The 23,784-nt window shown below is 40.1% G+C and overlaps 1 protein-coding gene and 1 non-coding gene across 2 annotated transcripts in view; one reads left to right on the top strand and one right to left on the bottom strand.

Moving 5' to 3' along the window:
• ETFA (electron transfer flavoprotein subunit alpha) overlaps positions 1 to 23,784 on the top strand; it is a 74,429-nt gene that overhangs the window by 7,585 nt on the left and 43,060 nt on the right. Inside the window, exons 2-8 of the mRNA XM_049778238.1 lie at positions 7,021 to 7,167; positions 13,250 to 13,331; positions 13,433 to 13,515; positions 18,733 to 18,832; positions 19,867 to 19,977; positions 21,669 to 21,770; positions 23,000 to 23,068. Coding sequence (XP_049634195.1) covers positions 7,021 to 7,167; positions 13,250 to 13,331; positions 13,433 to 13,515; positions 18,733 to 18,832; positions 19,867 to 19,977; positions 21,669 to 21,770; positions 23,000 to 23,068 — 694 coding nt within the window. The remainder of the gene's footprint in view (positions 1 to 7,020; positions 7,168 to 13,249; positions 13,332 to 13,432; positions 13,516 to 18,732; positions 18,833 to 19,866; positions 19,978 to 21,668; positions 21,771 to 22,999; positions 23,069 to 23,784) is intronic.
• Positions 7,490 to 7,591, bottom strand: LOC126029688 (U6 spliceosomal RNA). Its single transcript, XR_007503037.1, has one exon. It is a non-coding gene; the product is annotated as a U6 spliceosomal RNA (small nuclear RNA).

Genomic DNA, 23,784 nt, shown 5'->3' with positions numbered 1-23,784 from the left:
AGAGATTGAACTTGTGAGTTGGCCATGTGTGAGGCAAGTACCTACCTGTTGTACTCTTTCTCTGGCCCCTTGAGCACCACAGTTTATCTGTTGATTTATGGAAGGACATTTTGTTTGCTGCCAATGTTTGTTTGCTTATATCCATACCTGCGTAGGTTTTTGTACTGATATAAACTCAGCAACTCTCTCATCAGAGAGAGCGAGTTTTTAATCATTGAATAAGAATGTACTGAATTTTGAGAAAAACTACCAAACTGGCTGTTTTGAATTGCCACTAGACTTCCTGTTGTTCTTATCTAGATCCTTACTAGCACATATCAGTGTTTTGGGTTTTTGCTCTTCTAATAGTAATAGGTGTGGAGCCGTGTTACTTAATTGGTAGTTCCCTAATGACCTGATAATGAATTTCTTTCTGTCTGTTTATTAACCATCTAGATATTTTTGGTGCACTGTTGGCCCTTATGTACATTTTTTTTGTTTTTTTTTTTTGTTGTTGTTTGTTTTTTTGTTTTTTGGGCCACACCCGGTAACGCTCAGGGGTTACTCCTGGCTATGTGCCCAGAAGTTGCTCCTGGCTTGGGGGACCATATGGGACACCGGGTTTTCGAACTGCGATCCATCCAAGGCTAGCGCAGGCAAGACAGGCACCTTACCTTTACCGCCACCGCCCGGCCCCATGGCAAGCACCTTAATTGCTATACTGTTTCTCTGGTCCATTTGTACCTATTCTTTTGAGGGGTAAGGGGGCTCACTGATGGTGCTCAGGCATGACTCCTGACAGTCCTTGGATGACTACACCAGGGTAGTCTGGGGTTTGAACCCAGGTTGGACAAATGCCCTACTGCTGTATTACCTCTCTGGTCCTTTATGGCTGTTTTGAATTTGTTCTTAGTTGATTTAATGTATTTTGTTCTTTTATCAGTCTAATTTTGAGCACTTCTTTTAAATGTGCTTATATAATCCCTGGAAGTTCTGGAAAAAACAAACAAAAAAACCCCAAAAACCTGACAATTCCTTAGGAGACTTACCCAATTTATCTTATCATAGAATTTACAACAAATATGGACCTTCTGCCACTAAATCCTTGATTTATTCTTCAAATGGTGATGGAAGTCCTATGATTTTTTTTGTTTATTTGTTTTTGGGTCAAACCTGCCAGCACTTGGGTTACTCCTGGCTCTGCACTCAGAAATCACTCCTGGCAGGCTCTGGGACTATATGGGATGCTGGAAATTGAACCTGAGTTCGTCCCATGTTGACCACATGCAAGGCAAGGGACTGCTGTGCAATCGCTTCAGCCCAGTCCTATAATTTTTATGGTAAATGAAAGGTGTGAAATGTAATAAAAATTATAAAATATGATATATATATATATAGGTAATAGTTCGTTACTAGCAATTCTTTTGAGATGTGATTTAAGTCATAAGTTATACCATTGGGTCTTTATTACAGAGTTCTTTTTTTTTTTTTTTTTTTTTTTTTTGGTTTTTGGGCCACACCCGGTGACGCTCAGGGGTTACTCCTGGCTATGCGCTCAGAAGTCACTCCTGGCTTGGGGGACCATATGGGACGCCGGAGGATCGAACCGCGGTCCGTCCTAGGCTAGCGCAGGCAAGGCAGGCACCTTACCTCCAGCGCCACCGCCCGGCCCCTATTACAGAGTTCTTTATAAGAGTTTACAGTTACAATGTTATTGGGTTTTTTGTTTGTTTGTTTGTTTTGGTTCACACCCTGAGGTGTTCAGGGGTTACTCATGGCTCTGTGCTCAGAAGTTGCTCCTGGCAGGCTCAGGGAACATTGTGGGATGCCGAGATTTGAACCGGTAACCGGTCCATCCTGTGTTGGCAAGGCAAATGCCTTACCACTGTGCTATCACTCCTGCTCGGATACAATGTTATTGGAGGTAAGAAGTTTAGAGATTATGCCGTCTGGCTTAGTCTTCTATGAAATCAGAGAAGTCAGGAACATTTTGGCTGTTGTCAGTCGGAAGAGTAGGCTGAAAGGAACAGGATGAATACAAAGATCTTGCTACAAGGACACCTTCTCTGTATCATTTATAGTAATACAGAAATTATCAATACCCCAAAAGATTATGAAGCTACTAGTTAAACTGCTATGCTCATATACAATGATAAAAAATGAAGCATATAAAAATTAGCAATTGTTTCAATATAATTACATGAAGAAAAGATGTTCTTATCCATAAATTTGGATTATTACAATTCTTGCCTGGTTTCCATTCATGCATTGTTGCAAATTTTCACCTCTGGGAAAATTTTACAATGTATTTTATTTTTTTTAGGCTATCCCTAGTGATGCTGGGGTCTGAAGTTCTGAGTTTGGTGTCTGAGGGTTGATTTTGATGATAATTTGAAACATGTGCTTCTTGGGATTGAGTTTCCTCCAGCTCTTTGAGCCATTGTTCTTAGTCCCAGACTATGCTTCCTTTTCTCCAACTCCAGCTATAAGTATTCTTGCTGAATCAAATAGACTATGCATTTTCATCCTCGTTGCTGCTTTTTCTCACTGTTCACCAGAATAGTTTCAACGTTTTTTTGTTTTTCTTCATGCCTATAGTGGTGTACATCACTGTTTGTTCTTTTGTTTTTGGGCCACACCTGACAGTGCTCAAGACTCACTCCTGACTCTACTCTGGAATATCTCCTGGTGGGCCCAGGGGACCTTATCAGATGCTGGGGATCGAAGTTGGGTTGGCCTTGTGCAAGGCCAAATGCCTTCTGTAATATAGCTTTGGCCAAATGTAGTTATCATCTTTAAAAGATTTTTAATGAATGCGCCATGAATATCAAAGTTATTCATAGTTGTTTTGTTTTTTTTTCTTTAGTTTTTTAATTAAATCCTATCTTTATTTAAGCACCTTTCCAGCACCAATCCTACTTTCAGTGCCTATTTTTCCTCTACAGCAGGGATCTCAAACTCACGGCCCGCAGGCCATTTGCGGCCCTCCGTACAACATTTTGTGGCCCTGCCCTAGAGGAATCTTTTTTTGTTTGGTTCTGTTTTAGTTGTTTGGGTCACACACCCCCAATGTTCAAGGCTTACTACTGACTTTGCACTCAAGGATCACCCCGACTTTGCCTCCTGCGGCCCCCAGGTAAATTGAGTTTGAGACCCTTGCTCTACAGGGTTCCTCAGTCCCTTCCACCCCTAGATCCCATCCCCAGTCTGTCACCTTGACCAGAACATTTTAAATTTTGGTTGTTCAAGATCTAAACTTGATCTCTTCTTTAAAGTGTGTGATTTTACTCTGTGATTTGGGTATTTAGCTCTACCACTCCTTTATACCAACTTTATATGAAGTTTACTCCTTTATATGAAGTTGGGTCTTTTTGACCACTGCTTCCTTTTCTGTGTTCATCTTTAAATTATTTTTTAAATGTAATCACCATAAATTACAAAGATATTCATGATTGAGTTGCAGCATATAATATTCCAAAACACCAATCCCTTCACCTATGTCCACTTCCCTCCGCCATTGTCCCATTTTCCTATCCCAACCCCCAAGACATTACTTTCTTTTTCTTTCTCCTACCGCTTTATAGGCATTCTGTTTTACTGTACTGTTACTGATAGGGTATCATGCATGTCACGTTACCTCCTTTCAGCATCTAGTCCTTGGTCACAGTGACCATTTCCCTCAATCATAACTTTCCCCCTCTCCTTCCCCTAGTTACAAACTTCTTACTAAGGACCAGTTCTTTGACTCTTCTTTTCTCTTGCCTTTTGGCTTTGGATATTCCTCTACTATGTTTCTTTATATCTCACACATGAGAGATCATTTTACGTTTTTCCTTTCCTCTGACACATTTCACTCAGCATGATACTCTCCAGATTCATCCAGGCAAATTGCATGACTTCATTTTTTCTGACAGTTGAGTAGTATTCCATTATGGATAGATACCACAGCTTTATCCACTCATCTATTCTTGGGCACCTGGGTTGTTTCCAGATTCTGGGTATTGTGAATAGTGCTGCAATGAACATAAGAGTGCAGAAGCCTTTTCTGCATTGTGTTTTTAGGCCTTTGGAATATATTTCCAGGAGTGAAATTGTTGAGTCTTAAGGAAGTTTAATTCTTAGTGTTTGTTTGTTTTTTTTTTTTTTCTTTGGTTTTTGGGGCCACACCCAGCGGTGCTCAGGGGTTACTCCTGGCTATCTGCTTAGAAATAGCTCCTGGGGGGCCGGGCGGTGGCGCTGGAGGTAAGGTGCCTGCCTTGCCTGCGCTAGCCTAGGACGGACCGCAGTTCGATCCCCCGGCGTCCCATATGGTCCCCCAAGCCAGGAGCGACTTCTGAGCGCATAGCCAGGAGTAACCCCTGAGCGTCACCGGGTGTGGCCCAAAAAAAAACCAAAAAAAAAAAAAAAAAAAGAAATAGCTCCTGGCAGGCACGGGGACCATATGGGACGCCCGGATTTGAACCAATCACCTTAGGTCCTGGGTCGGCTGCTTCCTGTCTCTCCGGCCCCAATTCTTAGTTTTTTGAGGAATGTACTTATTATCTTTCAAAAAGGCTGGACCAGTCAACATTGCCACCAGCAGCAAAAGAGGGTCTACTTTCCCCAGAATCCATGCCAGCACTGGTGGTGGTGGTGGTTATTTTTGATGAATGCCAGTTTCTGGTGTGAGGTGGTCATCTTTTCACATGACAGGAACCCCTATTCTTTTTTTCTTCTTGATTCTGAACTTCATGATTTGCATTCTTGGGCGAGGAATGTTGCTTAGTGTTAGCGTACTGGCCTGGCTGTGTGAGGCCTTGCATTTGCACCTTCACGCACACAAAACCTGTTAATGTTATAGGGGTCTGGCATGACTCAGTGGTGTAGCTGCAGGTGAACAAGTCTTATTTTTCCCTTAAGATCTTTGAACATAGGAATAATACTTCATACTTCTAAAGTTAGTCATTTCTGATGACATTGGCTGTTGGTTTCTTGATCGTTCACTGTAGATATGCGTGAATATCAGTTAGTTCTATAAACTGTTTAAAATTAAGAAGCATTTTTGAACATTTGAAACCACAGTAAGTCACTATACAACGTTGCACAATAAAAAATATTTTTTTAGCTACACCTCATGATACTCAGGTCTTACTCCTGGCTCTGCACTCAGGAATGACTCCTGGCGATGCTTGAGGGACTTGTGGGATGCCAGTGACTGGACCTAGGTTGGCTCCATGTATGGCAAGCGTCCTATACTCTGTACTATTGCTTCAGCCTGATACTCCTTTTATCATCATTTGGTTTGGGGCCACACCTGCCAGCTCAGGGCTTACTCCTGGTTCTATATTCAGGAATTACTTCTGGTGGTGCGTGGAGGACCATATGGGATTGTGGGGATCAAACAGGGTCAGGGCAGCACTTACAGGGCAAGCACCCTATCTGCTTACCATCTTTCTGTAATTTGTTTTTTAGTTTTGGGGCCACACCCGCCCAGGGATTATACCTGACACTATGCTCTAAAATCACTCCTGGTAGACTCGGTACCATATGGGATGCTGGGGATCAAACTTGGTTGGCCATATCTGGCAGTGCTAAGGGGCTATTCCTGGCTCTAGACTCCTAGCAGTGTTGTGGGGACAGAACATGGTTCTGGGGTTTTAACTAGGGTCAGTGGGATGGATGCAAGGTAAGCAACTCAGTCCCCGAACTATCTCTCCGGCTCTAGAAATGTTTTTTTTTTAGAAATGTTTTAATAATGCGTTTTCAACCCAGTATTTCTAATATATTGAACTTTTTTTTTTTTTTTTTTTGGTTTTTGGGCCACACCCGGTGACGCTCAGGGGTTACTCCTGGCTATGCACTCAGAAGTTGCTCCTGGCTTGGGGGACCATATGGGACACCGGGGGATCGAACCGCGGTCCGTCCTAGGCTAGAGCAGGCAAGGCAGGCACCTTACCTCCAGCGCCACCGCCCGGCCCCATATATTGAACTTTTAAGCAGAATTCTGCAACTGAATATAATTGGTTGTCATTTAATTCCTAGTTTGAAATTTGTTATGTTTGGTCAAAGTCTTTTAAATTTGTATATGAATTTTTGTTTGTTTGGTTTGGTTTTTGGGCCACACCCAGTGGCACTCAGGGGTTCCTCCTGGCTGAGCTCAGGGACCATATCTGATGACGGGGTTTGCAGCCGGGTCTGCTGTGCATAAGCCAAATGCCCTGTCTGCTGTGCTATTAATCTAGTCTCAAAATATGTTTTTTTTTAATTGAATGTAGATTATTGGAAGTTGAGAATCATATTTTTGGTTTTTGGGTCACACCCGGTGATGCTCAGGGGTTATTCCTGGCTAGGTGCTCAGAAATAGCTCCTGGCTATGGGATGCCAGGGAATCAAAGCGCAGTCCGTCCTAGACTAGCATGGGCAAGGCAGACGCCTTACCCCTTGCCCCACCGCTCTGGCCCCTGTTGAGAATTTTTTTTTTGTTTTTGTTTTTGGGTCACACCCAGCAGTGCTCAGGGGTTCCTCCTGGCTCTATGCTCAGAAATCGCTCCTAGCAGGCTCGGGGGACCATATGGGATGCCAGGATTCGAACCACCATCCTTCTGCATGAGAGGCAAATGCCCTACCTCCATGCCATCTCTCCAGGCTCTAAGACTTTTTTTTAATGTAACAGTAATATTTAATTTAAATTTTTCTTGGGGTAACACGTGATGGTGCTCTGGGTTTATTTATTTCTTGCTTTATGCCCAGGCATGATTCTTAGCAGTCTTGGGGGTCCCTGTAAGGTGCTGGGGATTGGATTTAGCTTTGCCACGTGCAAGGGAAAAATACCATACCTGCTGTACTAATACTTTGGCTCCTAATTTAAAATTTTTGTTTGTAAGAATGTTAATAATAGAGTAATAATACAAAATGTCCAGATTTTGATAATGTGAAAGCATTTTATAAGTGCATTTATTGGATTGAGTATTCTGTGCAATGCTCTTTAACATACATGTGCTTAATAAAAAGAATAAAATGATGTATTTGTGTAATCTCTTTCATTTTGTTTTTCCTGTTTAGGCCTCATTGCTACGATTTCAGAGTACCTTGGTAATAGCTGAGCATGCAAATGATGCCTTAGCACCCATTACCTTAAATACCATCACTGCAGCCAAGCGTCTTGGAGGCGACGTGTCTTGCTTAGTAGCTGGAACCAAATGTGACAAGGTGAGAAATATTTAAGGTCAAACACAGCAAATATAATCTCTATCAAGAGACAAGGAAGATGGTGACATGAGAATTATGCAAAGGACTGTAACCCAAACTGGGCCCTAATCCTCATTACATAGTGGTGGTACAGTTGTTACTCCACATGAAAAAGGAACTAAAAGGTTTGCTTAGTAAGCATTTTATCTTTGGAAATGAGGTAGATTACTTGATTTAGTTTCACTGGCACTATTATATGCCATCAGGTACCAAGTAGAATGATAATATTTGAATCTCCTTAGAGGTTAATTGCTGATCCTTTTTAGTATTGATGAATATACTCACTAATTGCTTTTAATTCTTGAAAGTGGTTAACTGCGAAGGGGCCTTGCTAATATTCTCCGTATCGTTCCAATTTTAGTATATGTGCTGCCGAAGCGAGCACAAAAGTGGTTAACGCTGAATAGAATATCAGAGATACTAATTTTAAATTAGTGTAAGAATTAAAATGTAGGTCCTGGGCTTTCCAAACTCTGTATTGCTGGTATGAAGAGATAATGTTGGTGGTGGAGAGAGAGTATGGCCTTATATGTGGCTGACTTAGGTTTGATTAACACTGCACGTGGTTCTCCACGCCTTGCCAGGAGTAATCCCTGAGTCTAGCGAGATGGTGAACTAAACAAAACAAGATGATCTTGGTTTTGTTATTGCAGTGAGATATTGACAGCTTTGTAAATTAACCTCCTAGAAGGTATTCTGTGCTACCAGCTGTGGTGTCGAAATCTGGCTTCCTTCAAGCAGGTTTATCTAGTTTGAGCTTCCAGGTCCTTCTCACACAGTTGGGAATTTCTGTGGCTATAATTGGGTACTTGTATTTCAGAGGAAGAACTCTGGAGAAAAGTTTGCTTACATACAGTGCATTTTATATATTCACAGTATTTTACTTACAGTTTTCAAAAAAATCAAATGATGGGTGCATAGCTTTGACAGAGGTAGATTCAGGATGATGATAATCACTTTGGTCTAATTTCTTTGTATGAAATCAGTATCTTAAAAACATTAAAAAAAATTGGGACCGGAGAGATAACGCAGCAGTAGATTGTTTACCTTGCATACCCAGGAAGGACAGTCATTCGATTCCTGGCATCCCATATGGTCCCCTGAGCCTGCCAGGAGTGATTTCTGAGCACAGAGCCAGGAGTAACCCCTGAGCACTGCCAGATGTGGCCCCAAAACAAAACAAACAAACAAACAAACAAACAAAAAAGTTGGGCTGGAGAGATAGCACACCGGTAGGGCATTTGTCTTGCATGTAGCCAACCCAGGATTGACCTGGGTTCAATTCCCATATGGTTCCCTGAGCCTGCCAGGAGTGATTTCTGAGCACAGAGCCAGGAATAACCCCTGAGCACCACCGGGTTTGGCCCCAAAACAAACAAAAAATTAAACAAATTAGTATTACATTTTGAGTTTCACAAGCTGTGTGTAGGATATGCAGAGGCCACGTGTGATTCTTGACCAGCTGGACCGGCAGTGCATTGGGATGGCCCGAGAATGTGGTGGTGCTCGGACAAACCCACTGGAGACCTCTAGGGCTGTCCCGGTGGCGCTGAATAGACCATGTGGTGCCAGGGATCAAACCTGCATGCAGGGCCAGCACCTTCATGCCTGTAGTATCTTTTCAGCCTCTGAAATATGTACTTTAAAACAATGATATCTGGGGCCGGAGAGATAGCACAGTGGGAAGTTTGCCTTCGATGCAGAAGCATGGTCGTTCGAATCCCGGCTTCCCATAGGGTCCCCCGTGCCTGCCAAGGGTGACTTCTGAGCATAGAGCCAGGAGTAACCCCTGAGCACTGCCGGGTGACCCAAAAACCAAAATAAATAAATGAATAAATAAATAAAAAAGAATGATGTCTGTGAAGTTTAGAGTTAAATTATATGAAGTTCTTTTCTTTTCTCTAATGATCTTTGTTTTTGTTTTGGGGGTGCACAGGGCTTTATCCTTTCTCAGTGATTATTTCTGGTGGGCTCAGGGAACTGTATAAGGATATTGAGGTTCAACTCTGGGTTAGTCATGTGCAAGACAAGTGCATCCCTACTGCACTATTGTTCCAGCCCCTGAATTATTTTTGTTTTGATATAGAACTTTTATTATTGCTTTATGTATGCCCACTCCCCTGAGTGACTGGGCTCCTTTATCTTTACCCCCACAGCCCCTTCTACTACCTCTCTACCATAAATTCTTAGATTACATGAAATCTTCACCTCAATTCTGGTAACAGCTGTTGAGTCTTACATTATTGATTTTATGCCACTTATATTCATACTGTTGATATTAGCCATAGTTTGATGTCATGGCTAAGGTATCTGTTTTGCTTTCTTTGCTTCAGATACACAAGCTCTGATTTTATTTTTATTTATTTATTTGTTTGTTTGTTTGTTTTCGGGCCACACCCGTTTGATGCTCAGGGGCTACTCCTGGCTAAGCACTCAGAAATCGCCCCTGGCTTGGGGGGACCATATGGGACGCCCGGTTATCGAACCACGGTCCTTCCTTGGCTAGTGCTTGCAAAGCAGACACCTTACCTCTAGCGCCAACTCGCTGGCCCCCTGATTTTATTTTTCTTTGATTTTACATAATCCAGGAGCCAGAGCTATAGCACAGTGGCAGGGTGTTTGCCTTGCACACAACTGGCTTTGTGCTCAGAAATTGCTCCTGGCATGGGGCCGGAGAGGTAGCGCTAGAGGTAAGGTGTCTGCCTTGCATTTGAGTGCATAGCCAGGAGTAACCCCTCAGCGTCAAATGGGTGGGGCCCAAAAACCAAGAAAAAAAAAGAAAAGAGGTGGTGCTCAGTGGCCACTCCTGGTGTGGCGCTTGGTGGTGGTGGAGTATGAGATGCTGGGGATCGAACTTGAGCCTTCTGCATTTTATGGAAGTGTTGTATCCCTTTGAACTCTCTCAGTAGCCCTCATTACAACCCCCCTTTCTGTTCGTTGTTGTTGCTACTGCATCGATAAATGGAGGAGGGCTTTAAGGTGTGTTCTGTACACATTTGTTTGCCCACTTGGTTGTGGCACCCAGGACCATAAATGACTGTGTTGCTGAGATGGCGTTTGGCATGTAGAGTGGTACTGGGGAGCAACTTGGCAGCCTCAAGTTTACAGAGCTCTATCACCCAATTATCCCTGGACCTCATGATTTGATTTTTATTTTGTTTTTGTTTTGGGGCCACACCTAGTGGTGCACAGGGGTTACTCCTGGCTCTGTGCTCAGAAATTATTCCTGCCAGGCTTGGGGGAGCATATGGTTTGCTGGGAATTGAACCTGAGTCTGTCCCAGGTTGGCCACATGCAAGGCAAACACCCTACCACTGTGCTATCTCTCTGGCCTCATGATTTGATGTTTTTGTTTTTTTTAACTTTTTAAAATTTTATTTATTCATTTATTTATTTTTTGGGGTCACACTGGCAACACTCAGGGGTTCCTCCTGGCTCTGCTCAGAAATTGCCCCTGATAAGCTTGGAGGACTATATGGGAAGCTGGGAGTCGAAACGCCATAGGTCCTGGGTCAGCTGCCTGCAAGACAAACACCCTACTGCTGCTCTCTCTCTGGCCCTCCATGATTTGATTGCAGCTCCTTATGCTAAACTGTAAGTGGCTTTTTTGTGTTGTATCCGAAGTTTTTGCCACTGAAAAAAAAAAAACTTTGGTAGCACATTCGGATCATTTGGTCCTGATTACTTAATGCTGTGTTATCTCTTCAATGTATGCTATTTTATCCTTGCTGTCCAATCAAGGAGACAGGAGGCATGTCCTTTTATGTACCATCTTCAGTGAATCAGCATGATAGTGAACAGTACTGACAAAACGGTAATAATAAGATGGCTGTGTTTCTGCTAAAGTGAAAACCAGTCATGCTATAATTCTTGAGATTTTAAATGGGGGGGGGGAATATTAATTGTCTTCTGCATATGGGAAATCTAAATTGTCCTAAAGCTTCCCCAATCCTAATTCCAAACAGGAAATCCGAGGAGCTAAAATAAAAACATTTTGCTTTATTATATAGAAATATATGTACGTGGGGCCAGAGAAATAGCATGGAGGTAAGGCATTTGCCTTGCATGTGGAAGAACGGTGGTTCAAATCCCAGTATCCCATATGGTCCCCTCTGCCTGCCAGGGGCGATTTCTGAGTCTAGAGCCAGGAGTAATCTGTGAGCACTGCCGGGTGTGACCCAAAAACAAACAAACAAAACAAAAATATATGTACATGGATAGTACATATATTTAAACTCAGTGGTTTACAATAGGCTGTGCTGCCTAGATTTATTGTTAAGTTTTATTGCCCAGGTTCTGTAATACCTCAGAAACTGTATTTCCAAATACAGTACAATGGTTTGTAAAGTCTTTTAGTACACTGAACTGTACTATGTATCCTGATGTATTCCAAGCTGTATTGATTATAAGTTATTTTAAGAGATGGATGAAGAACTTAATCATTAATTTATTTTCATCACTTATAAAACTTTGAACAACGGTGCTGGAGAGATAGCACAGTGATAGCGCATTTGTTTTGCACGCAGCCAATCCAGGACAGACAGTGATTCGAATCCCGGCATTCCATATGGTCCCCTGAGCCTGCCAGGAGCGATTTCTGAGTGCAGAGACAGGATTACCCTGAGTGACTCTGGGTATGACCCCAAAATTAAAAACAAACAAACAAACAAACAAAAAAAAACTTTGAGCAAAAGGTCAGAAGCACAATCTAACTGGATTTAGTTTTATCTACACCTGAAATTTAGATTGAACAAAAAAGTAAGGTACTGTTTATAACTGAATCTAAATTTTGGTTTATCAATTAATAATTTTATTTTTCAAAGTAGGAATTTTTGTTGAAAATCCTTAGTAGTAAACTCAGTCAGTGAGATCAGTTAGCATAAGATTTGCTTAGTGTAGAGCAGTGAGGAGGGTGATAATCTTGGATGCAGTCGACCAGGATTTGATCCTTGGTGTCCCATTTGATCTCCCAAGAACCGCAAGGAATAATTTCTTGAGTGCAGAATCAGGAGTAAGCCCTAAGCATTACTGGTGGGACTCAAAAACAAACAAACAAACAAACAAAAAAACAAACAAACAAAAACAAACAAAAAAAAGATTTGCTTTATCCTCTAATAATTTCTTTTTATAAGTATTCCATTTTATAATAAGAATGACTTTTAGGAGCCAGAGAGATAATACAAAGGTTAAAATATTTACCTGCGGGGTCGGGCGGTGGCGCAAGAGGTAAGGTGCCTGCCTTGCCTGCGCTAGCCTTGGACGGACCGCGGTTCGATCCCACGGCGTCCCATATGGTCCCCCAAGCCAGGAGCGACTTCTGAGCGCATAGCCAGGAGTAACCCCTGAGCGTCACCGGGTGTGGCCCAAAAACCAAAAAAAAAAAAAAAAATTTACCTGCCTTGCCGTCAACTCTGGTTCAGCTTGATTTCCCAAAATGCGCCTCCTGAAGCCTAGCAGGTATGTTCCCTGAGCGAAGCCAGGAATCCTGAGCACTAACGTGTGGTCTTCACTGTCATAAAAATTATTCATAGTTATTAATACTTTATGTTCTTTTGGTATTTATAGTTTCTCTGTTAGCATCATTGATAATTTTTTAACTTTTTAGTTAAGCCATTGTGATTTACAGTTATTCATAGATGGGTTTTAGATATACAATATGTTTCAAGACCAATCCCACCACCATTGTCAACCTCCTTCCACCAGTGTTCTCATGCTACCCCATGGCCCAGCCTGCCAGCAGAACAGGTCCATTTTAAATTTTGGTTGTTAGTTTGGGTCTCATGGTTTTATTTTGTTAATTCTGGCGTGGATATTTAGTTCTGTCCTTTCTTAGCACCACGAATGCACCTGAGACCCTTGGCCCCTCTCCTCTGTCCTTTCATATTTGTCTTTCTCCTCCTCTACTCAGTTTCTTTCTTCTTACTCTGGGGCTTAGAGTGTTCTTCACAATCCCCTTTCAAATCGTTATACTTTTTTGTAGTTATCCTAAATATCACATATGAGTGATATATCACTGATGAATTTCAAACTTCTTTATTCATAGGTGGCACAAGATCTCTGCAAAGTAGCAGGTGTAGCGAAAGTTCTGGTAGCCCAGCATGATGCATACAAAGGCCTCCTTCCAGGTGATGTTTTACTATGATAAATGTAATGACTAAATTTATGCTTGACTACATGAGTGTGAAAATATTATGAATCGTGCTTACTTAATGTCTTTAATTCTCAGAGGAGCTGACACCACTGATCTTGGCAACTCAGAAGCAGTTCAATTACACACACATCTGTGCTGGAGCATCTGCCTTTGGAAAGGTGAGAAGATTGAGAACATGGAACTTGATGTCACTCCTAGGAAGGGTTAGATTTCTGGGGGCAGAACTGTACAATCGTTTTTGCTTAGATAGCAGATCTGGGCTAGAGAAATAGCACAACAGTAGGTCGCTTGCCTTGCACGAAGCTGAGCCTGGATGGATGGTGGTTCTGATACTGATGTGGTCCTCTGTGCCTGCCTGGAGCGAGTTCTGAGTGCAAAGCCAGGAGTAACCCCTGAGCGCTGCCGGGTGTGATCCAAAAACAACAACAACAAAATAGATAGCTGATTTGTTTCTAGACTTAAATTTTTTTTAGCAATAGTTCTCTTCTTTAAAGCATATTTTATTATATTCCTACCTAAAACAATTTTTTAATGCCCTTGTCAGTTGTTTATTGGTCATTCTGAAGAGTAGCACATTTACAGCATACATATATAAAACAGTAACTGTATATTTACTTATATTATTACTGTCCAAAACAAATAAGTAAAAGTACTTTTAATGCAGTAAGTGTGGCGGATACAATTATGTAGGGAGAAAACATTGTACAATATTTATACATTATTTTTATTAATTATTATTAATTTATATAATTTATACATTAAAGGAAACGAAAGGCAACTTTTTAATGGTGAAAATTTGAGGCTGTATTTTTTTTTTAAAATTTTACTTCTTTGTAAATAATACTCAACTCTGTGTTTACATATGTGTGTGGTAATGTTGTGGTAACTTAAGAAGTAGCTTATTTGGGTGACTGGTGAATGCTTAGAAAGGCCAGAAATACATGGGTATTTGATAAAAGGGCTTTGTGGTCTTGAAGACAACCGACAGGTTAAGAAATCTGTAATATAATCATATGATTGTGATACAACTACAGACAAAAATGTGCTTAAGAGAGTCTCTTGGAGGCCACTGAAACCTAAAGAGGTATTTTTGGTTCTTAAAATAACAATCTCTGGGGCCGGGAAGGTGGCGCTAGAGGTAAGGTTTAGTACTTAGAATATAGAGGGAAATAAAGCTGGAGCCTTCGAAAGCCAGGTCTGAGGATTTGAATTCTGTATTTAAAAAGTACATGCTATAGGGGCCGGTGAGGTGGTGCTAGAGGTAAGGCGTCTGCCTTGCAAGCGCTAGCCAAGAAAGACCCACGGTTCGATCCCCCATATGGTTCCCCCAAGCCAGGGGCGATTTCTGAGCGCTTAGCCAGGAGGAACCCCTGAGCATCAAACGGGTGTGGCCCAAAACCAAAAAAAAAAAAATACAATCTCAAGTCTTAAAGAGTCATTTTAATTACTGTGATAGTTTTAGTTATTTTAGTGTGGTTGGAGAAGGCACATCTGGTGGTGTTCAGGGGCCTTTCCTGTCTCTGTGATCAGGGTCACTCCTGGCTGTGATAAAGGACCAGTGTGGTGCTGGAGATCAAACTGGAGCTAGCTGCTTAGAAGTCAGGCATCTTATAGCCTCTGTTTCTGGCCTCTTATCTACTTATCTTTACAATCCATTTAATAGTTTCCCAATAAGAAGTTTAATTGAAAATGCCAATTTTTTTCAGATGTCCAGTACTGATTTAGAAATCTTCTAACTGAATTATGATCCAACAGATCAACAATTTCTTGCTTGTCCAAAAGATCCAAAAGTTCATTCAGCAAGGCCGGAGCGGTAGTATAGCTGCAGGTAGAGCATTTGTCTGTATGTAGCTGGTGAGGATTCAATATCTGATACCCTGTATGGTCCCACAGTGCTGTCAGGCGTGATTCCTGAGCATAGAGCCAGGAGTACGCCCTGAGCACTGCTGGATTAGCACTGAGCACTGCCAAGAATGGCCAAAAAAAAAAAAAAAAAAAAGTTCACAAACCATAATACAGAATAAAAGAAAAAAAATCAGCATATTAACAGTTTGTGTTAAGCCTTAGATCTTTTGCAGCTTAGAACAACTACCGGTATTTGCTGCTTTGGATTTTTCTACTTAGAACACAGAAGACAGAATTCATGGAGAGAACACAGCGGGTAGGGCTCTTATCTTGCACAATGTCCACCCGTGTTCAATCCCCAGTACCCCATATGCTTCTTAACACACACCAGAAATAATCCCTGAGCACAGAGCCAGGAGTAAACCCTGAGAACTGCCAGTTATTGTTGCTTAGAAACAAACAGAAAGAGAAGACAGATTTTTAGTTCTCACAACACATAAAGCTAAGAGGCAAGCAGGACAAGAACTCTTTAAACCACTCGATTCACAAAACCCAAAATCTCAGCTCTTAACAGTAACAAACCATAAGAAATCATAACAAGTCCATAACAAAGCATCTGACTTGCCTCTCTTAAAAGGCATGGGAAGCTCCAGAGTGGGTTAGAGAACTACTTTTCTAAATAAAGAACACTTACGTTTCTGCCATTTTTGGGTATTTCTTCTTTCTGAAAGCGTGGCTTCCTGTGGGTCAGTGTAGAGACATATTTACTTAACGTTTCCCCTCTTAGGACACTTAGATGCAAGATCAGAAAAACATAGACACTTTAAGTGGTTTATATATTTTAAGATATGCTAAAATAAATCAAGGGATAGTGGAATTAGAGGATATTAAGTTTCAAGCAATTTTTCAAAGGCAGACTTTGCATGGTAAAATTTGTATAGGAATCTGCTCAGTAAGGATAATATTTCAGGACTACTTGGAAGTAAAAGAATATAATCTAGGCAACTAGGTTACTTAGCAATCAGGCTTTACATACCAACGTATTTACTTTGGTTTATAAATAAATGTCTTCTTTTATCAAGTGAGGACTGTTTAATGCACTTTTTTTTTGTTTGTTTGTTATTGGGCCACACCTGGTAGTGCTCAGGGGTCACTCCTGGCTGTCTGCTCAGAAATAGCTCCTGGCAGGCACGGGGGACCCTATGGAACACCGGGATTCGAACCAACCACCTTTGGTCCTGGATCGGCTGCTTGCAAGGCAAACGCCGCTGTGCTATCTCTCCGGGCCGTGTTTAATGCACTTTTATTTGCACAGAACCTTTATCTTCTAAGCTCTTCAGCTTTTCTAATTGTGGTTTTATAAACTGAAACTTTTCAGTAACCTATTGTAGTTGAAAGATTACTGTAAAATGGGTAATAACAAATCGAAAATTAGGAAATCTTGGAAATTTAAGAGGGAAATGGACGTAGGCTGTCAGCATTTGTTAGCGCCCACTTACATAGAACTATTTATTAGAAATGGGGTAGGACACCTGAAGTAGAAGGCAGGAAACACTGGTGCTGTACATTTAACTAAGGTCATTTAATATGTATATTTAAATGAATATAGAAGGAAATATCCTAATTGCAGTTAAATAATTAAATTGCACATGCATGTGGGAGAATGCAAAATAAAAGAATAATTAGACATCAATCCTGGAAAAATTCTTAAAGAACTGAGAGAATTTTGGGATAGAATCAGGAGAGGGACCTAGAATACTGGCATAGTGAGACCTCCACTGATGGAACCAATGATGCCTTGGCATAAACTGTAGAAAGCAGTATAGAATTTAGCTTTGCCCTTTATGTAACAAAAGCAATACTTGGCTTTTGTAATTACACTGAGGTGATGTCATCCTGTGGAACAACTTTTGAATTTAGTCCTCATGAGTATACACCCCTCTGTTTAGAGCCCTCAGGTCACAAATTTTAGAGCCCTTAGTCACAGCGTGATTCTCTCATTGAGAAATGAGGTGATCTGGGGATTCTATGTCTTTCCCTGTGATCCCTGCTAATGAAGACAATTTTCTATCACATGTCTGGTCTAGATATCTTATCTGCACATACAAGGGAAAGGTTGGTTTTCTTTTGGATTTGGTTTTGTGCTCAGGTCACTCTCGATTCTGTACTAGGGACCATTCCTAGCAGTGCTCAGGGCCCATATAAGGTGCCAGAGTCAAACCCAGGTCAGTGGTATGCAAGGAAAGTGCACTGCTGTCTGTATTATCTCTCTGGACCCCATTTTTATTCTTTTTTTTTTATGTAGACTGTACTGTCTATAGAACCTTTTTTTGCCTTTTTTAGTTAATATTTAGTTAATTTTAGTTATTTTAATTAATTTCTATTATATTAAGGAATTATAAATAGTAAATATAATTAATAAAACGATACATCGTGTTGATGTATCTTTAGGTTTTTTTTTCCCCATGTAGTGTCAGTTTTTGAAAAGGTAAAAATAGGGGCCTGAGAGCTAGCACAGCGGAAGGGCATTTGCCTTGCAGGCGGCTGACCCAGGACTGACAGTGGTTCGATTCCTGGCATCCCATGTGGTTTCCCGAGCCTGCTAGGAGCGATTTCTGAGCACAGAACCAGGAGTAAGCCCTGAGTACTGCCGAGTGTGACCCAAAAAACAAAACAAAACAAAACAAAAAGGGTAAAAATATTTGCTTTGAAATATTTTCTTTCATGTAAGTTCTACAAAATTTATTTCAGTAATTGAGAACTTATGTTCAGAAAACTGTTTTCAGTATTTCCTGAACAGTTAAAGTTCAGAAAACTGTTAAAGAAGTTATTAATGGGGCCGGAGAGATATCATGGAGGTAAGGCGTTTGCCTCTCATGCAGGAGGTCATCGGTTCGAATCCCAGCATCCCATATGGTCCCCCGTGCCTGCCAGGAGCAATTTCTGAGCATAGAGCCAGGAGTAACCCCTGAGCACTGCCGGTTGTGACCCAAAAACCACAAAAAAAAAGAAAAAGAAAAAGAAAAAAAAAAGAAGTTACTTATGGGGCCAGAGAGATAGCATGGAGGTAAGGTGTTTGCCTTGCATGCATGACAGTGGTTCGAATTCCGACATCCCAATGGTCCCATATGAGCCTGCCAGGAGCGATTTCTGAGCATAGAGCCAGGAGGAACCCCTGAGCGCCGCCGAGTGTGACTCAAAGCCAAAAAAAAAAAAGTTAATTCTATATTATTTAAAGAAATTATGTTCATTGATCTACATCTCTCCAGTTTTGATGTTAACTAAAGTAAATATTATATTTCATGATTTAGCATCTTGAGTTTAACTAGTATATTACTGTAAAACTCATAAGATTCATGTGGTTACTGTAATTGTAGACTCACTTAAATTTCAAGCACTTCCCAAATGTGCTTAAAGTTGTGTTTGTCTGAAGAGGCATGAGAAGTACAAAATATTTGCATTAAAATTTTGGTAGAATGTTATTGCTCATAGCCTGTGTATTTGTAACACAGACTGTACTTTGCTTTTAGAATCTTTTGCCCCGACTAGCAGCCAAACTCGATGTTGCCCCAATTTCTGACATCATTGAGATCAAGTCACCTGACACTTTTGTGAGAACTATCTATGCAGGTTAGTACTCTCACCCAAAATAACCTGTTAAATTAGTAAATTAATCTTGAAGATTAAAAAAAAATTTTTTTTTAAGTTTTTCAGTTGCTTTCAGTGGACCATCTTAAAGATTTCTGGGGAAAAGAATCTTAGTTTGAAATTGCTGGTAGACTGTGACATGATTTTGTAATAGATTCAGAATATAGTTTTTTTCCAGTTGCTACATCATTTTATTGAGTAAAAAATTTCCAGTCATCAATAAAAATTAGATTCATTATTCAATACATTTCCTAAAAGGCACCTGGAAAAGCAAAACTTTTTAGTTTTTAAAAATAGTACTCCTAATCTTCTTTGTTTCTCCTATTCCATCTGCATTAAGAAATGCATTTCAGTATCTCTTTTAGTTGATTGATCTTTTGCTAAAGCAAACTGCTCTCAGTGGGTCTTTGGTAAGGCACTGAACTCTTTGTTCTCTCTGATTAAAGTTGTATGTTTCAGTGGAAATGATCAATTTTCAAATCAGACCTTTCATCGTTAGTATTATGTGAAGGGAAGTATTTGAAGATAGTTTAGCTAACTCTAAATGTGATTGCTAATCCATAAGAAATGTCTCAAATCCTTTTAAAATCTTGGCACCATCACATTTTGTGTTCTTTATTCCTGATCATGTTTTTACTTAATTTCTTCTTTCAGCATACACAGTCGCTTCATACTTATTTGTTCCAGTTGATATTGTTGGGTTTTCTGATGGGTAGTGATGGTGGGGTGTTTTATTGGGGACGAGAATGGGAGGAGCTCTTGTTTATATATGTAGGAAGAACATACTTTGCTAGTCTAAACACTTAGTCCCCTTTCTTGCTTATAGGCAAGTCAGTACCTGTCCTATTTTAAAGACAGAGTTATACAAGGATCTATAATAGGTTTCTTTTGTGTTTTGATCCTTTTTCCTATTCCTAAAAAACAGTTATTTCTCTGGCTTTGAAGTAAATTCTGAACCTTAAAAGAGTGCTTCTCTTCTTGCCTTTGATAATTGCTTTTTAAAAATGGTATTTCAGGAAATGCTGTCTGTACAGTGAAGTGTGATGAAAAGGTGAAAGTGTTTTCTGTTCGAGGAACATCTTTTGAAGCTGCAGCAACAAGTGGAGGTAGTGCCAGTTCAGAAAAGGGTGAGTGTTCATTTTGGAGTTTGTTTATTTCTTGCCTTTTAGTACATAGTTATAATTAAGATAAGAGTGGCCTCTTTAAATTTTATAGTATGGTATTTGAGATCTCAAGCTAAATAAATTATACCCTTAAGCTTGTCTTTCTGTCATTTTTGGTACTAGAATAGTTGCTTTGGTGGCAATGGGAGAGAGTTCATTAAGATTGATCCTATTAGATTCATATTGAATTAAATTTTTGTTGTTGTATTTTGTTTTTTGGCTCACACCCGGAAGCACTCAGGGGTTACTCCTGGCCCTATGCTCAGAAATTGCTCCTGGCAGGCTCAGGGGACCATATGGGATGCTGGGATTCAAACTACCATCCTTCTGCATGCAAGGCAAACACCTTACCTCCATGCTATCCCTGAAATTTTTAACTTAATTTTTTCATCCCTTTGGGGGTAGGAATCTCCTAGTAAATGCTCAGCAAGCCCAGGGGCCACACTCAGCTATCCTTGGCTAAGCAGGACAATGGCTCTGTGATAGGGCTCAAGGATGTGGTGCTACTTGGGCCTTGCTATGCTGAGGTGCCCCATGGTTACCCAAGATGCCATGTCATTCCAGAGAGTGAGTCTGAGTTGGTTGTATCTATCTCCCTTCTCTCCTAATTTTTATTCTCCTGCTGGGTTTGCTGGTGGTCCATCCCAGTGGACCTCTGGGGTTTACAGGTGAGTCTTCAAACTCATCTGACTGTGGACCAGACATTGCTTCCTTCATTATGACACTGGAGATTCCAAGTAACAGAACCTCCAGCACTATGTTTGGTCCATGTCGGGTACATTAGGTACCAAATTTTTGGCCTATCACTGCAAGGCAAGAGCTTGGTGCTGGCTGGTTCAATGGCAGTAGTTAATCAGAACTTATTAACGTTAGTATCACAAAAGTTGGTATATAACCCCCCCCCACTGCTCAATTTGACTGGCTTAAAAAATAAAAAGAGCTTGGTGCTACTCTTAGTACTACTCTAAAACCCTGAGTACTCTTAAGGGTTTTGCTATTATTGTTTCCTGTTATCTTTGGAGATACAGTGCTATAGAGAAGCATAATAATTAAACTATGCTTAGAGGGTGTTATATTTAACATATATAGTATCTTAGAATATATAATACCTTATTTGAACAAAAAGAATTTTAGGAGCCAGAGAGATAGCATGGTGGTAGGGCATTTGCTTTGCATGCAGAAGGATGGTGGTTTGAATCTCGGCATCCCATGTGATCCCTCGAGCCAGGAGTAATTTCTGAGCGTAGAGCCAGGAGTAACCCCTGAGCGCTGCTGAGTGTGATCCAAAAGCGAAAACAAAACAAAAAACAAAAAAAGAATTTTATAGGTAAACAGATTTTAGTGTCTTCTTAAAAATCATATAATTTATAGCATGAAGACTGGAAAGTAGTCCTTTTTTGTCTTTCTAAAATTAGAGAATGAAATTAGGAACATAGAACTGCCAAACTTAAATTTTATGGAATTAACTTTTAAATTTTTTCTCAAAATAATCATCAAGCAACTAGAACTTGCAGTCATTGTACATGTAATTATACAGTATTTTACATTATACAGTCATATACATATACATAGTAGTCAAATACATAGAATATAAATATATATTTATGGATCAATAATAAAATATGATATATATATCTCCACCTCAATATATGCAGCATCAAGTACTTCTCCTGCTGGGATATCAGAATGGCTTGATCAGAAATTAACAAAAAGTGATCGCCCAGAGCTTACAGGTGCCAAAGTGGTGGTGTCTGGTGGTAAGTAAAACATTATAATTTATTTTAAAGGGCAAAACTTAAAAATTCTTTAGAGCCAGGAGTAACCCCAGAGCGCCAGGTGTGACCCAAAAACCAAAATAAATAAATAAATAAATAAAAAGAATGATTCTTTTAGAGAAGCCATGAATATTTTTCAAACATTAGAAGTAGGTAAAATAGTAGAACTATTCTAATTTTACCAAGTAGGAAAATAAAATTATGGACTTAATATAAAATTTAGCTTACTTTTGCAAATCGGAATCACTGGCACCAGAGGGAAAATGGTGCAAATCTCAGTTTTGCTGCTTTTACTATGTTGAAGGACTTCTATGTTATTCTGAAGAGTATTGTTGGCTACTATGTCAGAAAAATAATTGGAGGGTTGTCTGGGTCTCTGTGGAGACCTCTGGAAGTTTCAGCAACTTTAATATCATGGCTATCATGGGATACAGGGGTCGGAATGGGTTTGCTATGTATAAGGTAAGTGCCCTACCTGTTATACTATCACTCGGCCCTAACTGCTTGCTCTTAAGGGATGTTAAGACTTGTGGAATGACTTTCATATAAATAATTTCACTCATTTAATGAAACATTTTTGTTGAGTTGGTTTTTGGGGCACACCTGGCAGCGGCAGTCAGGAGTTACTCCTGGCTCTGCGCTCAGAAATCGGTCCTGCCAGGTTTGGGATGGAATGCCAGGGATTGAACCCAGATCCATCCCAGGTCAGCTGCATTCAATGAAACTTGTTTTAAATACTGTGGTTTGAACAGTGACCTGCGTAGATATGGGTCTTGTAGTTAGAGCTTTATTCTAATGAAGAAGACTATTGTTAAAGACTTACGCTAGACATCAGAGTGATAGCTCAGCGGTAGAGCATTTGCCTTGCACGAATCTGACCTGGTACCGACTCTGGTCTGATCCCCGGCACCCATATGGTCTCCTGAGCCTGCCAGGAGCAATTTCTGATGCAAAGCTAGGAGTAACCCTGAGCATCACCAGGAGACGTCCCCAACCCGCCCAAAAAAGACTAATTCTACACTTAGTTACCTAATTAGCAATAGTATTGTTGGATGCTTTGTCAGGGAGTTCATAGGTGTCCTAGAAGTGAGTGGGTGCTGTATTTAATGTGGCAGTTCTGAAAGTTTAAAAGTAAGGTTCACTTATATATAAAGTAATGACGTTTTAATAGAATTATGGCTGCTTACTTTATTTTTTCTCCACTTAATGAGGTCGGGGGTTGAAGAGTGGAGAGAACTTTAAGCTGTTATATGACCTGGCAGACCAACTACATGCTGCAGGTAAAATTATTTTCCTTTTCATTGTAAGTACTTTTCCTTTAAGATTATTTCATTCCTATGTAGGCTGAAACTTGTTTTCTGAAATAATTTTGCTCTCTGAAATCATTTTTCATTTTGGCCTCCAAGTAAATGTAATATATGTGAATAGAGGACAGCTTCCTTCCATTTTAGCATTTAAGTGACACCGAGACAAAAATTGTCAAATATTAATGACTTTTTTTTTTAAAATATTAAGTGTCAGCATAAGTACCTGCTACAGATTCTGAAATGCCCTTGTTTTTTCTCTTTATTGCAGGTCTGATATAAATCTCTCATACACATAGAATGCATTTAATCTTATTTCTTTCATTGTATTTAACCATTTGTAGGACATAAAGAATTTGTTAATTGCATTAATGAATGCATGTTTTTTAAAATAAGAAAATTTAGAGTATTTTATTTTAAAATTACATAATTGCTATGTAAATATATTGAAACATAAATATCAATTTTGTTTTTTCCTCTTTTAAGAGTTTTGCTTCTAACTTCTAGATGTTTTGTACACTAATATTTTTAATATGCATGTACATATAGAAAGAATAATAGTTCAGTTTGAATAAAGATTTGATCTGGACTCTATGGTGAGATTTAGTGTGGTTTAATCTTACTTTTATTGGACAGATTATTTTTTAATCTGGTGTACAACAATGACAAAAATTAGCAAAAATCTCTGCCCT

The sequence above is a fragment of the Suncus etruscus genome, chromosome 1 (assembly GCF_024139225.1).
Source record: "Suncus etruscus isolate mSunEtr1 chromosome 1, mSunEtr1.pri.cur, whole genome shotgun sequence".
NCBI lineage: Eukaryota > Metazoa > Chordata > Mammalia > Eulipotyphla > Soricidae > Suncus > Suncus etruscus.
Note: the sequence above shows the minus strand (reverse complement) of the source record. Positions and strands in the feature narration are given on the sequence as shown.